This window comes from Nilaparvata lugens, chromosome 9, assembly GCF_014356525.2.
Source record: "Nilaparvata lugens isolate BPH chromosome 9, ASM1435652v1, whole genome shotgun sequence".
NCBI lineage: Eukaryota > Metazoa > Arthropoda > Insecta > Hemiptera > Delphacidae > Nilaparvata > Nilaparvata lugens.
Window position 1 is genome coordinate 34,918,450 of NC_052512.1, and position 18,548 is coordinate 34,936,997.

At 35.0% G+C, this 18,548-nt stretch overlaps 1 protein-coding gene across 1 annotated transcript in view; it reads left to right on the plus strand.

Annotated features, from left to right (window-relative positions):
- The window catches only part of LOC111052333 (zwei Ig domain protein zig-8), a 740,160-nt gene that overhangs the window by 649,767 nt on the left and 71,845 nt on the right, over positions 1-18,548 (plus strand). The window contains exon 4 of the mRNA XM_039435799.1: positions 9,165-9,375. Within this exon, the coding sequence (XP_039291733.1) occupies positions 9,165-9,375 (211 nt within the window). The remainder of the gene's footprint in view (positions 1-9,164; positions 9,376-18,548) is intronic.

The window sequence follows — 18,548 nt, forward strand, 5'->3', positions numbered from 1 at the left end:
ACGTGACTGCTCTGAATTCAGAGAATATGTGAAACAGTATAAAAAAGTATTGAACAGATGTATTAGACAGGCGAAAATAATATACAACAGCAATAGAATAAAAAATTCTGACAATAAGACAAAAATGGCGTGGAAAATTGTTAAGCAAGAAACAGGCATATACACTAAAGAATTGAATCTATATAAAGTATTTGAAAAAACTCCTATAGAATCCACACTGAACTCATTCAACAACTTCTTTGCTAATATTTGCCAAACACTCAATCTAAATATCAACATGCATGCAGCTCTTGATTATTGTAGAAAGCAACCAGAAACAAATAATATTCTCATTTCATTTAATCCAGTCACAGAGCATGAAATAATTAATCTAATGAAAAAAATGAAGGCATCAAAGGCACCTGGATGGGATGAGTTCCCTCCTTTCCTCTTAAAGAAATGTATTGTAAACTTGGCTAAACCCTTAACCTTCCTAGTCAACCAGTCTTTTAGATATGGAGTGTTTCCCGATCTCTTAAAGTACAGCAGTGTGCTACCCTTTCTGAAAAAGGGAGATCCACAGGACTTTGGAAATTTTCGACCCATAGCAATACTATCTGTATTTTCAAAAGTATATGAAATGGCGGTCGCAAGCAGGTTGACTGCTCATCTTGAAAATAATGGATTATTTTATGAGAATCAGTTCGGTTTCCGTAGGAGCAAGGACATTGTAGGTGCAATTTATGAATTTGTCAGGGTTATGTCACATGCGATTGACAGGTCGCAACATGCTGCTAGCATCTTCTGTGACCTGTCAAAAGCTTTTGATTGTGTGAATCACGAGATATTACTGAAAAAGTTAAGCTATTATGGAATACATGGCACCGCTCTAAAATGGTTCAGCTCATACCTTTATAATAGGCAACAATGTGTGAGAGATAAATTGTCCGCTAAATCTTCTTCATATGCTTTAGTCCCAAATGGAGTCCCTCAAGGATCCGTACTAGGACCTTTGCTTTTCCTAGTATATACTAATGATCTGACAAGTGCTGCACCTGATATAAGATTAATTATGTATGCAGATGACACAACTGCTCTGGCAACAAGCCCCGATCACATCACTCTTGCAAGTAAATTGAAGAGTGCACTGTCAGCAATGTCAAAGTGGTTTGAAGCAAACGGTCTATCGTTAAACTATAATAAAAGCCATCTTATTCAATTTAGCTCTGCTCGTAATCAAACAGCAGTGAACAGAGTACATCTTCCAATAATTGAAGACAGTGTTGAAGTGTCCTCTTCAACAAAATTCCTGGGACTTATAATAGATCAGAGTTTTACTTGGAAGGAGCATATTCAGGTCCTTGCAAAAAAACTAAATCAAGCTTATTTTGTAATTCTCACCCTCTCTCACTCACTAGACAAAAGCACCCTATTGGCCGTCTACTACGCATATGTCTACTCATATCTAAGTTATGGAACCATTTTCTGGGGAAATTCTGTTGATAGCGGTAAAATTTTTATAATCCAGAAAAAAATAATAAGAGTCATTTGTGGATTGAGATCAAGAGATTCTTGCAAAGCATTCTTCAAAAACCTAAACATTCTAACGCTAACATCTATTTATATCTATCAATTTATTGTTGGTTTTTGTTAAACAGAATTTAGATAAATTTCAATTTTGCACAGATAATCACGGGTATAATACACGCAATAGTAGTCTCATTGCTTTTCCAGTACATAGGCACACAGCTCTAGAAAAAACTCCATTCTACTCTGGAATACGTTATTTTAATAAATTACCTGCAGCCATCAGAAATCTAGATTCAATAAACAAATTCAAACTAACAGTCAGAAAAATGCTAGTAGAGAAAGCCCTATACTCTGCTGCCGAATTTTAATTTGTGAAAAGGGGCTGTAGAGGGTAACTTAACTTTTTGTGACTTTCATTTCCATGTGAATTTGATGAGATACATCATAGAGTGTATTTATTTATTTTACTTTTAAGAAGTTAGAACTAAGTCTTTTAGATATAATTTTGTTCTAGTATTGACATGTCACCAGTCAAATGAGTGTTACTCAAAAATAGATGTAATGTGACGATAAATAAATGAATGAATGAATGAATGAATGATTGTCAACCTCCGAAATGGAGACGGTACTTGGAGGAGAAGATACATGTAGGGGATAGAAGATTCATGAATGACGCATAATCACGTCTCAACTACTCAACTGATTAACTTGAAATCTCCAATAATAGAGTTTTAATTTACCGAGGATGGTTACAGGAATATTTTGAATTCTTCAAGATTTCAGTTTATCAAGTTCTTAATAAGAACCTTGCGGAGCATGTGTTACGTGCTACTATTGAATAAAACTGGAGATATTAGACAAACCAGTTCAACTCATTCATAAAATGAATAATTAAGATCATGGGATACTGGCTGTCAGGGTCGCTTCGCTCGCCATATCCGTCTAGCCAGGGGGCTCCGTCCCCTGGACCCCCGACTGGATCGGCTAAAGATGAGATCAGCGGGCTCGCTTCGCTCGCCTGCATTTTTCATTTTGCTTCATTCCATCAGGAAATCAAAGTACTGAGAAAACGCAGAAAAGCTGAGAAAAACGTTGGAAAAACACTGATTTTGAGGGAATCTTTGATGAAATATTAAAGTCACCTCATCACAAAATTTTTAGACCCTAGCTTAACCTCTGTACCAAATTTGAAAATTTTCTTTCTATTACTTGATGAAATAACTGAGAAAACGCAAAAAACCGCTTATTTTGGGTGTATCTTTGGCGTTATTTCAAATTCCTTCGAACACAACATTATTACACCCCAGCTGAAATTCTGTAAATTTTAATATTTTCTGTTCATTTGTTCTCGATAAAGCTGTGAGAGTGCGAAAAAAACGCTGGAAAAACGCAGATTTTAGGCGTATCTTTAGAATTTTTTTTTTCAAATCCGTTTCTAGTGCGCCTTTAAAGGGCCCACTGAACATACCTATCAAATTTGAACGTTTTTGATCCGGTAGATTTTCAGTTCTGTGAGTGAGTGAGTCAGTCAGTCAGTCAGTCAGTCAGCGAGTGAGTGCCATTTCGCTCCTATATATATAGAAGGAGAAGATTGATAAATTTACAATCATAACACATCATTCCGAAGTTGTAGATTTGATTCATATTGGGATCAGTGATCCACTGTTGGGGTAAACTCGCGCAGAGCCCTGCAAAAAACTGTACATCGAATGATTATAAAAAAATTCTATTATGACTGACTTGGAGATAATTGAAAGAAAGTTTTTTAAATAGAGTGTGATAGAGACAGAGGGATGTTGAATAGAATGCAACCGACAAGGAGAGGGTGTGAGGAAGAAAACATCCAAATACCCAGCGGTACAATATAATGAGCTGCAGACAAGGTGGTCCTCCAATGCGGTTAGTTTGCTCTTCAAACAAGCATGCCGAGCTACTTCATCATCCCAGCGTCTCATCGCAAATGATGTAATCTTCCTACATTATCATGAATAGAATGGGATTTTTGTTTACCAAAAACATAGAAATGCTAATGAACTGCTTATTAATTTCTCTATTGGATGAAAAATCCTATACTATTAAACGAGCAACTTCTGTTTATATGTTTAGATGTTTGTATTTCACCAGATCTCGAAAACGACTCTAACGATTCTCACGGAATTCAGAACATAATAGGTTTATAATATCAAAATTCGATTGCACTAGGTCTCATATCTGGGAAAACTCGCTGAAGGACAAAAAATGATAATCATTATTCATCCTTGGAAAAACAGCTGATAATAACTATTTCGTCGTCTGTTGGTGAAGGAAGTGAGTGAGCGAGTTCATGTGTGTGGGACTGTGTCAAAATTATGACTCAGCTGTTGAACTTTTGTAATCATTCAATCAGGTACTTAGTGCCGTTTGCGAAAAAGCCGGGTTATTCCCAATCCTGAATTAATTCTAGTTGATCCATCTTTTTGAAATGGTCTTCTCTGATTTGGTTCACGTGAAGTTGATCGGGATAAAAATTTGACCGGCTTTTGTGCAACTTGACCTTTGTGAGGGAAATTTTCGCATTCATCTGGGAATTAATCTCAATTTACTGTGATTGGATAGAACATTTCTGTATGAATGTTATTATAATTTCTTCTTTCGTAATAAAATTTTTATGCTTTTGTACTCCAGAGCGATGCTCGGTCCCCGATATTAATGATTAACAGAGTTATAGGGGTTGAAAAACATAAATATCGACTTAATCATCTGCTATAATTCTATATTGAATTAGATTGGAGGCTTCACTAGTAAATGGATAACCATAGTTGAAATTGAACTTCAACTTCTTACAGTAGAATCATAACCTATTTTTTGAACATTTCATAATCGAAATTTGGGAATAGAACAGTTTTGGCCCAAGTCTGTTGCTCCTTCCCAATCGTATTCATATAATTTGTGACTGTATCCTCAAATAAATAAATAATATAGAATAGTTGGAAAACCCTTCAATCCCCCCCCTTTTTTATTTGAATCACATTTCTTGATTTGGTATATTGTTATTGTTGTTGTTATGCATGTGTTCATCTGTTTATCTGTATTCATCTTGTGTGTAAGAATGATTGAAATTGTGAATACGATACTTTTATTGAATACTATCGAATATTTTGGATCATGTCCAGTCACCAGTTATTTTTTACTGGAGAAAATTCAAACTTTTCGTGGAACATAAAAATGTTAAAGAAGATAGAATCATTCTGAGTTTTCTATCTCTATCACGATTGCTGAGTTACATATAGCCAAAGTTAGTAGACAGAAGGTTGGTCACTCATCTATAGTATTTTCGTTGAAATGCAATTGGAGTGGGGGAACTGCAGCCGTGAAGTAGGCTGTAGTACAGAGTAGGCAGAATATCGCTTTCTTGAAAATCATATGGTGTCGTATAGTCAAATTATATAACACAAAAATTTTCTGACATGCAAGCTTTGTGTTTCTGCTTTACAATAATTATTAAAACATTTGAATAATACAATCATTTTGCCATATAAAAGCAAAAACCCCACCTCCTAACCTTCCCTTTCAAACCCTTAAGGTTTCTTCATCTTCTAGGTCGTGTTTATATTTTGTAGTTTGGCTATACATCAGCTTGTGAATTTCGGGGATGAGATATTTTGATTCTCGTAGAACATGTGCTCGATACCAGCATGTGTTCAGTGCATTTACAATGAATGAAATTCATCGGATTTATCGGGATCGGTTTATCGGTTTATTGCGATGCATTGGTTTATCAAGATTTTTTAAGGGTTAATCTGAAATTATAATAGTATAACATTGTCTACTAACGCTTTTCAAGCTTATTAACTTTTTCGTGTCACGTTTTTAGATTCATGAAAAACTTTCAACTTCATTTTATTCATAAAAGTTGAGTGAACTTGAAATATTTAACAACATCATTAGAATCGGTGATTCATTCGCTATAAGTATGGAGAATTTTAAAGTTCTAAGTCAATCTTGAGGAGATTATACGACGATATATTTGAAGATACAGTGAATAAACTGTATGCTCAGTGTGGTTACTCTAGAACATTTTTACTACACGTGACGTCACGCTGGCGTTCCCCCCACCACTTTGAATCATACACCTGTGAGTGATCAACCTTTTGTCTACTAACGTTGACATATAGCAGCATATGAGTGTATGTGCGTCTGTGTACACGATATCTAATCTCCCAATTAACGGAATGACTTGAAATTTGGAACGTAACGTCCTTACAATATGAGGATCAGACACGAACAATTTCGATTTCAAATGCGATTCAAGACGGCGGCTAAAATGGCGAAAATGTTGTCAAAAACAGGGTTTTTCGCGATTTTCTCGAAAACGGCTCCAACGATTTCGATCAAAGTTATACCTGGAATAGTCATTGATAAGCTCTATCAACTGCCGCAAGTCCCATATCTGTAAAAATTTCAGGAGCTCCGCCACATCTATGCAAAGTTTGATTTTTGAAATGTCAATTATCAGGCATCAGATACAATGTAATCAAAAAAATTCGAGTGGAATAGATTGAGCATGAGAATCTCTACAATTAATGCTCAGTAACATTTTCACCTAAAACTAAAAATAAGCTCGAAATTCGAGAAAATGTGATTATACAATTGCAAACTGTTGGCAACTGTTGATTCTATTAAATGATTCACTATGAAGAGATAGCAGACCTCGTGTGTCTCCAGCGTTATTGCCCTGTCACCAGCTGGCTCAAATCTTTGAATAATAGACTTGAGATGCGCGGGAACACTAGCGTCTAGTGATCAATTTTCATAACGACAAGGAAAGTTGTGTGAGTGCGCCACACCACATTTTTTTTTTTTTTTGAAAACGCGAGAGTTATCTCTTATAAACAAAATATAAATCGTTTTGGCGAAAAAACTGATTTCAAAATCATTAGAATAGTACATATGCGAGCTCTTCAGACCAGGGAGCTCAAAAATATTATCATATACTCCATAAATGTATATTATTGAGGATTATCATTATGTAATATGACTTTATAAGAATGAAAAACGTAGCTCGATCAGGATGAAAAAGTGTTATCAATAGTAATGTTATACCAGTTTTTCCCGAGGACACCTTGCTAACAAATTATTTTTCCGATTCTTTATAGCTTCCTCACATGATATTTCACACGGAGAGGTTCGGAAAGGAAATGTTCAAGAATTGTAGAACCCATGATAGTGTGGAAATAAGAGGGTGGAGAAGTATTCCCTGGGGCCACCCTTGTCGACTATATGTTTCCCTAGAGATATTCCTGCTCAAACCATATAGTGATCTACAATTTACTTGATCTTCTTCTTCCTTTTACACTTCGTCCTGTCTCTTTTTCAGCCTTTTCTTTTCCATCGACTACATTTTCTCTTCTGGTGTTCTGTTATTTTTCATTTTGCTGTGATTCAACGGCTGTATGGTTTGATAGTTTTCTTGGAGGTTTGTATTGAATTTGTTCCCAATATGCTTAATTTTCAAAGAAAAAACTCAAAATCCGTCAAATTTCAACAAAGTGTGGATTTTCAGTTTCATTGAATCAGTGAGTAAATTGAGTCATCGATCCACATTCATATAATATCTTGTCCATACACTATGGCCCCGCTGCACAAAAGCTGGTTAAATTTTAACCGTGATTAATTCTACAATAACCAATCAGAGAAGGCCTTTTTATATTCATATAATATCTTGTTTATACACTATGGCTCAAAAGCTGGTTGAGATTCAACCGTGATTGTTTCTACGAGAACCAATCAGAGAAGGCCTTTTTACATTCATATAATATCTCGTTCATACACTATGGCCCGGTTGCACAAACGCTGGTTTAATTTTAACCATGATTAACTCTACGAGAACCTATCAGCGAAGGCCTTTTTACATTCATATAATATCTTGTTCATACAATAAGGCCCGGTACCTCAAAAGCTGGTTCAATTTTAACCGTGATTAATTCTACGAGAACCAATCAGAGAAGGCTTTTTTGATAAGACGACTTCTCTAATTGGTTCTCGTGAAATTGATCACGGTTGAAATTCAACCGGCTATTGTGCAACCGGCACCTTGTGTTCGAAAGGCAAGGCAATCAAAACTTTCATCATGTAAAGTATATAATATATACTATTATTACTATTATTACTATTATTACTATTATACTATTATTATTATTATTATTTTGAGGATTTTCTTAGATATGGGTTCTGTTCAAGTCGGAAGATTTGAAATTCCAGTAGTTTTTTGGAGGATAGACCAATAGAGCAATAGAACACTAGATAGATCAATGGACTAGATGATAGTGGAACAACTGATGAAATAAAAATGTGAAATCCCTATAGTGGTATTTTAGTCTATAGTGAGGTCCACGTTATAATGGAAATGAAGATAGATAGGAGAAAAAAGTTGCCAAGTCTCTCCATTTTGCCACTGAGTGTACACATCTGTTACTCAATTCATCCCATTAAATTTGAACTGATAATAATTATCATTTCCCAGATGAAATAATCAATTTAATGTAAAATTAATCAGGGATATATATATTTTTTCATGATTTGATTAAATAATTTGCTTCCATAACTGAGATAAGATGTTTTTTTCATACAAACCTAAAATGGCGGCTAATTTAAAAAGCTGTGATACACCAATCTGAATTTCAAAACAACAGGAATTAAGTTATTTGGTAGGTATTCTTTTCCAATTTCTTTCAAAAATAATATAAAATAGAAATCCCATTGAAAATAACTAATTTCAATGGAAATAGTTCTGAAATAACCTTTTAAAATTATTTATACCAGTACGAGTAGGTCTAACCTATATGTGTAGGCTAACTGAAGCATGGATGAAGTCTAGGATAGTTGGTTATCAATTTTTAAAATGTCATTTCAGGTATTTTGATTTGTGTTTCTTATATGGTAATGTCTAAAAATGATTTAATTGTTCTAAAAATACATCTTAAATCAATTATACGACTTGTGTAATAAAGTATTTTGATAGAATGAAGAATAAAAATTGCGGCTGAGAATAGTTTGTCTACTTTTGTACAGTCATTGTCAAAAGTAAAGATAAAATATTCTAGAAACAGACAACATTGCAAAGCTAGAGAGAGATAGCGCTATCTGTTCTGTTGTATAATAGAAAAGGACAGCAACAGTATTGTCAATCATACACTGCCATTATAACGTGGACCTCACTATAGTTTCTTTCCGCCTATAGGCAAAGCTACAGGACCCGGAATGTAATTCAATGTTGCCTGGAGTGTATTCAGGAACGTGTATGGTTCACTATAAATTTGCAATGAATATCTAATTTGAAGCTCATTTAAGCTTTGTCCTGTTCTTATTAATGATTGTGCAAAGTTTCAATTCCGTACGTTCAACCATTATTCAGAAAAAAAATTAGTGAAAAAAGCAAAATGGTCGCTGTGTGAGTAACTGGAGACTTCCGGACAATTTAAATATGATATTTAGATATGGTTTTTACCCAGGAACAATGCCCTAGATTGGTAGGGAGCTCGTAAACACCCTGTATAGTAAGAGGATTATAAATTTATCCATTGTATTTCAAGCATACTACACTGAGAATTATTATTACTTATTATTTTGGAAATAATAATAAAATTTTGTTCGATTTGATTTGAATGTTGATGCAGGTATCTTGGGTGAGGCACAGAGATATCCATCTGTTGACTGTGGGGCGCTACACATATACGAGTGATCAGCGGTTTGAGGCCGTGCATTCTCCGCACACCGAAGACTGGACACTGAGGATAAGGTACCCTCAGCGCAAGGACTCTGGCATCTATGAGTGCCAAATCAGCACTACACCGCCTATAGGCCACCCCGTCTATCTTAATGTTGTTGGTGAGTACATAGGATTAAAATTGCTATTTCAAACTTGCTAGCAGGTATTATAAGTAAATTCGTATGGCTCTTGTTGGTGGGGAGTCCCTTGCGGGAAGATCCCACCGCCTGAATATATAATTTAAGCCGTCAATGGGCCTTACGACTGTCATACTTCAGCCGGGACCGACTGTTTAACGTGCCCATCCGATAACACGGGAGTGATCTGGTTAAAAAACTTTTGGTATTGAGAGGGTTTGAACCCGGGATCTCTGTGCTGCTACGCAAGCACTTTATCCACTAGACCACGGATCACTCCAGCAAGTATTATGATTTATTTTAACGATTTATTACTAGTAGGTAACCCGTGCTTCACAAGGTTCTAATTATAATCTCGACAAACTGAAAACTGGACCTACTAGGATCTTTAAAGCCGGGTACAGACGCTCAAGTTTACCATCAGTCTTGCTCAAGCAAAAGACGGATCGTTTGGTTCAAGCAAAAGACGGATGTAAAATTGCGTCCTCACGCATCCGTCTTATGTCGTCCGTTTTCCTATTTTAGTGCTCACAAGCTGTCAATGACCGATGGTAATTTGGCTTGATATGGTTCATTGAGTCTGAATTGTATACAGTTGACATATATCCGATACATGAGTAATAATTATATAGTATTTTTCCGCTGATTCAACTGGATAATGCTATATTTAACAACATACTCACAAAAATATTACTGTTAATCGCTAAATGGCTTTGTTTACATGTCATATCTCGAGACACAGAGATTGTAAGTGGATTGAAATTTTGTAGATAGTATCCTTATCAACAATATGGTACATCTTAATATAATATCATGATAGTAGATCATAATATCAACATCAAATTCTGAGAGTATAATGAGAACGGAGAAAGAAAAAAGGGTTAAATGGCGTTATAATTGTACAATCGATAAAAAACTTGCTTATTTTCAAGTAGTAGCGAGGCATTCTACTAATTCGAGGGCGCTGAATCCGAATCTGAAATCACAATTTATCTATCTCCATTTTCACGTGATTTAGGATTTGGTGGATATGCAAAAGACGGACGGATTGATGGTAAAAGATTCCCGGCCGATGATACGTTTAAGTTTGACGACTTAAGCTTGAAGACACATCCGTTTCACCGTCCACTCGCAACGACTTACATGTTCCGACTTTTGCTTGAGCAAAAGACTGAAGCTAAACTTGAGCGTATGGACCGGGCTTCTTAAGATTCTGAAGGAGGCCTATAACCTTCCTTGATAAATGAAGTTTATCCATATGCAACATTCTGAGTAAAACAGCTCAGTAGTAAAGACGTGATGATGCGTCATTCGTGAATTTCCTATCCCGTATCAGCCCAATCTTTTCTTTATTATATTATAATTTATCATTTATATTACCTTACCTTATATACGTGGGCTTTTACAGCCTTCCCGGCCGTTTCCTGCACTCAACACGCCATCTGCCTCTATCTCTCCATGGATGCCCCTGCTCGCCATGGTCTCTTCCATGTTTTGCTGCCAAACCATTAGTGGTCGTCCTCGTTTCCTCTTCTCAGCCGGAATCCACTCATATACCTTCTTTGGTATGCGACTGTGGCTCATTCTTCTGAGATGTCCATACCACTGGAGTTGTTTCTCCTCCACCTCATCCACCACTGACCTGTCCAATTTCATTTTCACCCTTATAACCTCATTTCTCACCCTATCTCTCAAGGTCAGCTGGCAACATCTTCTCCAGTAATTCATCTCCATAGTCAATAATCTTTGTTTTAGTCACTTGGTTAATGTCCATACTTATTTATTATTATAACCCTACAGTGACACACTTACTTTATGCTAACACAGTAGACACACTGGGGTGTTGTACACCCCAATTTAATTCTGCATTTTTCTTTGAAAAATGCAAAATTGAATAAATTATTTGTTCAGTTGAAGAAAGAACTGGAGGGTCAGTGCTTTTATTCGATTCAGGAGTTTTACAGTTGCTTTAGTTCACGGTGATTTTTCGTAGACCTTTGAGAGTATATTATGTTACAATCTGTTTTATAAATGCGCTATTTAAGTTGAATGATTGACAAGTCCATATATTGTTATTTCCATCAATGTGGAGCATCGATAAGTAATTTCTCCTTTATTAAAGTCCTAATGAAATATGTGAACTTGATATGATGATTCAAATGTTTCTCACTAGAGATAGAGTTTTTATCTAACCTTCCTTATTTCATATTTCTTTGAAAAATATGAAAAAAGTACTTAGACCATACTTCATCATTTCTCAATCATTCTTGTTCCAAGTGCATACAGAAATCAAAAGTAAAGCACTGCTTATCAATATTTATACTAATTTTAGAAGTACGTACGTATGTTCCGCCTAAGTGTTGGAGCTCCAAATCCGGTTTGAACGAATGGCTTGATCATTGCCAATTGCAACTTCATCAAAAACCCACGTCTCTCCATTTTATTGTTTTGAATCTCGAGTTGTAGAGAGAATCATAGCTTTTATTCCAATCTGATCCATCATCCCATACCACATTCGTAGTGACAATACAAGTGAATCTTTGTAATAAAAGTGTTTGATAAAAGTCGTAAAAGACACTCTGAGGTGTTAGACACCCCAAACGAAGAACAAGTTACCTTGTAGAATGCTATTACTGACTGGAAGTCGTGGAGAGTAGTTGACAAGACTACAAACCTAATTTAGACTGGGCATAAATTCCCATCTGTTTGATATTGTCAACTACAGAACAGGAAAAAAATCCCTTGGGTATAAGACACCCCAGTGTGTCTCTTTGGGGTTGAATATTATTCCTTTATTAGATATGGGCCTCCAAAATCCACAGTTCTATTTTTCTCTTATTCCCTTTCAACAACTCTGACACGTGATATCGATCCACACGTCACATTATCAAGATAAGGCTAGTGCTTAAAAGTGTTGGTGCATAATTATAAATTATACGCATCTAACTGTGATAATGACGCACCAGCGGTGTTGCACAACGTTTTTGAAACATAATATTCATATTATATTATAGATAGATGAATAATTTAGCAGCCACTGACCACCTCTCAAAGGGGTATGAAAGAAATTCTTTATTTTTCATTTATAGGATAGGTGATAAAAACTCTATCTCTAGTGAGGAACATTTGAATCATCATATCAAGTTCACATATTTCATTAGGACTTTAATAAAGGAGAAATTACTTATCGATGCTCCACATTGATGGGAATAACAATATCAATATATATGGACTTGTCAATCATTCAAATTATTCAACTTGAATAGTGCATTTATGAAACAGATTGTAACATATAATACTCTCAAAGGTCTACGAAAAATCACCGTGAACTAAAGCAACTGAAAACCTCCTGAATCGAATAAAAGCACTCACCTTCCAGTTCTGTCTTCAACTGAACTCTCAGATTTTCAAGCGTTAGACACGTTAAATGTGTTGGTAATGCATTGAATAGATGAATTCCCACGCTGGTTACCCCTCTCGTATATAAAGCTGTACGATGTGTTTCATCCCTGAGTACATGTCTGTATTTAGTCAATAATTTCATTTCATTTCATTTATTGTATGAAATACTATAATCATAATACAATTATGACATTGAAGGAAAAACTAGGCTGAGCCTGTACTATTTCTCTCCAAAAATTTAGATAAAATGTTAATGTTGTCCAAAAGATAAGGTTATGTAATCACACACTGCTTCGTTACTTGATTTTCGGTCCAGGAATGATGATTTAAAATTTTGAATTTTGAAGGCTGATTTCATACTCTAAATGAATCACAGAATGTATTACAATAAATTGAAAATTTTAGAAGTATTGCACTTATTTAAAAAAATTTAATACAAAATCAAAAACCTACTCACTATTTGTTATTCACAGCAAATCTTGTCACATAGGAATGTATCATGAAACCCTTCTTAAACATAAACTCATTTTTTTTATAAGACAAATTGCTTCCAACATATATAAACTAGGGAGTAGGAGAATATTAAATTGCTTAAAAAAGGGTCTGCAACTAGTTCTTATTGACTCTCCTACCATATCGCGAATTGCCCATTCTATTAATTTGCCTATTATATTATATTTTCTCATTTTTTTCTTTCAATTTATTAAAAACACAAAAGTAATCAATCTCTTTCTCTATTATATAAGCACTTCCCAATTATTCCGATAATGTTACTCAAGTTCCCAAAATGTATAAATAGCCTTTGAGGAAAAACAATTCAAATCATTTTTACTTTATGGGATTATCAATAATTACGCTTATCAAATATGAGCGCTTACGTCACCAACAATTACTAGTTTGATTGAAAATGACATGATCATTCATACAAACTTTTTGGTTTAAGTTGGAGTAGTGTTGGTTCCACTACCTGAAGACAAGATGGGAATTTGAAGACATGCAAAGCCAAATTCAATCTATATCAGATATTGATCTCCATTACTCATTCTCCATTTTCTATCCTTATCCATTCCCCATCTATATGGCATGTGCAGGCGATTATTCTTCAATATGTCAGAATTGATTATTTGCGTGTGTTGGCGTGAAGAGGAATTCTGCATTGAACACCTCCATTTTCATATTATCATACTGGCCTGGAAATGTTCATTTTTATATATTCTCCATTCATCTCTCCTCCGTGATCAAACAATCCTAACTTAAAAATGTCGATATGGAAATTACTGAGAAATTGCATTATCCATCAAGCTGTTAACCATGTTGTCAATATTTGCAGTAGCAGAAGTCTTCCAGGTGATTTACAGCATTTAATATGGATTCTCGTTTAATGATGATTACCATTTCATAAGATTGTCATACAATCACACTTGAAAAAAAATCAAATCCGAGTCAGGCTCGCTAGAATCCAAAGGTGATTCATGAATTTTTCAGATTTTTCAACACATCAGATTCTATCAGAAAACCAGAGAGTCAAATGATTAACCACTACAATCTCCAATGAGAGTACAAAATAACTATGAAAGAAAGATACGTGTGCGCAGATTCAAGTTGCCAGCAGTTTAACCACTAATATCTGTATCTATAATATAATAATGAAAAGAATACGCTTTTATTCACGTACAGGATAGGAATATTATGTTTGTCGCACTGAACTACTGGACTGATTAACTTAAAGTTTCGCATATAGATTTTTAATTCACCTAGGATGGTTGCCTTCGCGCACAGTGGTGCCATTCCACCAAACTGCTAGTGGGGGCAAAAATCAAGAGGTTTAAGGGGGGAGGAATACCCCCAAAGGATAGAGGGTCCTGGGTTTTTCCCCATTATATGTTACATTCGAAGATGTTTTAATATATGCTTCATTTTTCAAGTTTTATACAAATGTGGTTGAAGTATCAATATAATAATACATAATAATACAAACATATACATTATTATCTGTTATTGGATCATGAAATATCTATTAGAAATGTAGGCCTACAGAGAGGCCCTAAAGTACGAATACATTGAAACAGATGTCTTAAAAATCATGGAAACAGATAAATTCTTTTTACAATGACAATTTCATAGGGGATCATATATTCTAATTGGTAAATAACTTTCATTTAGAAAGCTAAAGAAACATTAAGGTGTTCCCATAATTCTCACCAACTCTGTATATGTACATTTTTGAATGTCTGATTGTGCCCTCTTTTTTGCTTTCACTATGACATCTTGCAACTTGTTATTCTCACTTTGAAATTCATGCAATGACTGACTTATTGTGTCCTGATGAATAATTGTACTCATTATATATTCAAGCTTCAACTATACCACAGAGAAAAATATATTCTTTATACTCCGGATACCCGTACCCATACTTTCAAGGCAATTTTGCTACATTGTTAATACTGTAGAAGGAATTATAATACTGCTGTTTAAAAACAGTATTAAATCAGTATGAAATTCTAAGGATTCACGTAGATAAACCCGCATTTTCATTATTTATCCGATCCAGGAAGGGGGAGCTGCCCCCCCCTGCACCCCCAAAATGGCGCCCCTGTTCACGCAAGAGATGAAGTTGATCCCACTGCTAACTGCACATTTCTAGCGTTTGAATATTATCCAAATATTGATAATAGATTGATGAAAATTATTGAAATATCAATGAGTATTATTGGAAAACATTCTATTAAAATAATATATAAAAACTATTCTCGAGGCATCTAAGAGCTTTTTTCAATCTTTGAACTTGGAAGAATATTATCAGTAAAGGCTTCTAGAAACCTGTCTCTCAGCTTTTATATTTGACTAGCAGGTAACCCGTGCTCCGAAACCTGAACAAACTAGACAAACTGAAAACTTGACGTACTGAAATCCTATAAACACCCTCGGTGAATAAAGAATCTATAAGCAGAATTTCAAGTTAACCAGTTGAGTAGTTTAGACGTGATGATGCGTCATTCGTGTATTTCTTTTCTCGTACCTGTATGAATCAATTTCTTCCCTTAATTATGTTAGAGACTACTTGATTAAGAATGCTAGTATCTCATACAAGCAATTATATTAATCACAGATAGACAGTGTTCTACTCACTCTTTCATAAAAATACTGATGAATGGTATAATAATTTCCAAAGAAACTTGTACTCGTACGGGATCATAGACAAGAATTGTACCAATCTTATCTCTAATGGAAGGAGCAAGCATATCAAAGTAGAGTACACAAGGGACTACACAATTTCCTCAATCTTGAGCTACAGTACGCGTCCCTTAGCTGTGCCTCCGTGACTTTGGAACGGCATATTGGCAAGGTATGGTTTGCGGGGTAATATTCACGGCTTTGCAAAAACATCAGGCGTCAGAGACCGCTTCTTTGACGGATGCTCGTTACACACAGACATTCTTCATGAATGAGAGAGTTGCAACGTATCACCAACAATGGGAAGGGTATCTTGGATGAATGTCAGCTGATGGGCTGCTCCTCGTGTATCTTCTACGATGCAACACATTGCTTTTGAGAAGATACAAAAGATCATCTGTTACTTATGGAAAGATACATTAAATCTCCTTGTGTATCTTTTCGGATGCAACACGTTGATTCCGAGAAGATACAGAATAGCATCTGTTGCTTATGGGAAGATACATTTTCAAAAATGTTTTCGAACAGGTAGTATTGTAGTCTAGTGGCCCTCCGCCGATAGACAAAGCTACAGACCTGGACTGTACCTATCTTATCCCTGATGGTAGGTTCAGGTACATCAAAATGGAATACACAAGATATAACACAATCTTCTAGATCATGAATTCCATGACAATTGTTTTTCTACAGATGAAAACTACTCATAAATTGCATTTATCCTAATGGATAAATAATTATCTTTAAACGAAAATATTTGTTAAAAGCTGTAAATCTCCTTTAAGACTTCTGCCACCGCAAATATTGACAACAGGGTGAACAGTTGGATGGAAATTCGATGAGCGCTACTATTCAAAAATTATTTGTCAGCCCGGTAATCAAACCCGGTACCTCCTAATAGCTAGTCAGGAATGCTTACCCCTTACACCAAACAACTGACAATATCTGGATAGCAGCGTTCATTTTATATGAAGCCATAGAGGCCAGCCAGTCTACAGATGGAAATTACTGAGATATTGCATTTATTCAAATGCTAATTTAAAAATAATATATTTCTATTAAAACTAGTCACAAGGACTAAAAATTAATCTTGTTCTCTTATTCCTTATCCTAAAATATTTATTTTTATTGCTAAAGTCTTCCAATGAAGCCTACAGTTGCAATCTATTAATTCACTACTTTCAATTTTTCCACTAAATCTTATTAAATACTTTTTTCCTACAGTTACGTTGAAAAGTGGCCATTGCTGCACTGATTACAGAACGCAAAGAATCACTTTTCCGCTCTAGAGCGGGAATAGTATATTTCGCACCTAGGGCCGAAAATGGGACTTTTTTGGCTCGAAATCGGTTTTCAAGTCCGAGGCCGTAGGCCGAGGACTAGAAAAGATTGAGAGCCGGAAAAAAACATTTTTGCCCATGGTGAGAACGTTATTTTTCGCCACACAGGAAAATAAACAATATATATATGAGAATAATTGTCTATTATAAGCACTTCCGAAAGCAAAAGTGGAAGGTCATAGCTCTAGCAAATCTGAGGTAATCTGAATATCAAGAAATTGTCCAAGTATTTTTATTTTTTATTCTGATTTGTCTAAATAACCTATAAGAATATGTTCAATTATATGTAAGAGGTTGAGTTTATACTTTTTATTCTTCCAAATGACAATAAGATGATATTATTATAAATGTTTTGATTATTGAATGATAAACACAAAGAATGAAAAGTTTTTGATCAGCTGTTTTAGCACACTTGAAATTTGGCCAATCTGAATGTCAATGGAAGTTTAGGTTAGAAGTTCTATCCTACTCTGAAAATAGAATTATTTGAATAGTTTATAATATATATCTTATCTGTATTTTATTCATCCAAATAAAATGATAGTATATTATTACAGAATACTTTATTGAATTCTAAAAGCATAAAATGATTCCGTTTATCCACCATGTTCCATGATAAACGCTGTACTAGGAGGTTTGAGGTTAGATTCTATTATACTCTGAAAATTGAATTTGAATAGTTTATAATATCTCATTATTTTTGTATTTCATTCATCCAAATAAAATGATAGTATCTTATTGCAAAAACTTTATTCAATTCTAGAAGCATAAACTGATTCCGTTTCATAAACTATTTTGTAAACACGTTCACATCAAATCAGAATCAGCTGACTTCAAGGTTATTTTACAGCCCTAGGGCCGTAAAAATTTTACCGGCCTGGTCAGAAAACAATCACTTTCGGCCTCCATATGACGCACGTAAACCAGCTCAATACATCCAAGTGGGGCGAAAAAATTTTTTCGCCCCACTTGGATGTAATGAGCTGGTTTACGTGCGTCATATGGAGGCCGAAAGTGATTGTTTTCTGACCAGGCCGGTAAAATTTTTACGGCCCTAGGGCTGTAAAATAACCTTGAAGTCAGCTGATTCTGATTTGATGTGAACGTGTTTACAAAATAGTTTATGAAACGGAATCAGTTTATGCTTCTAGAATTGAATAAAGTTTTTGCAATAAGATACTATCATTTTATTTGGATGAATGAAATACAAATGAGATATTATAAACTATTCAAATTCAATTT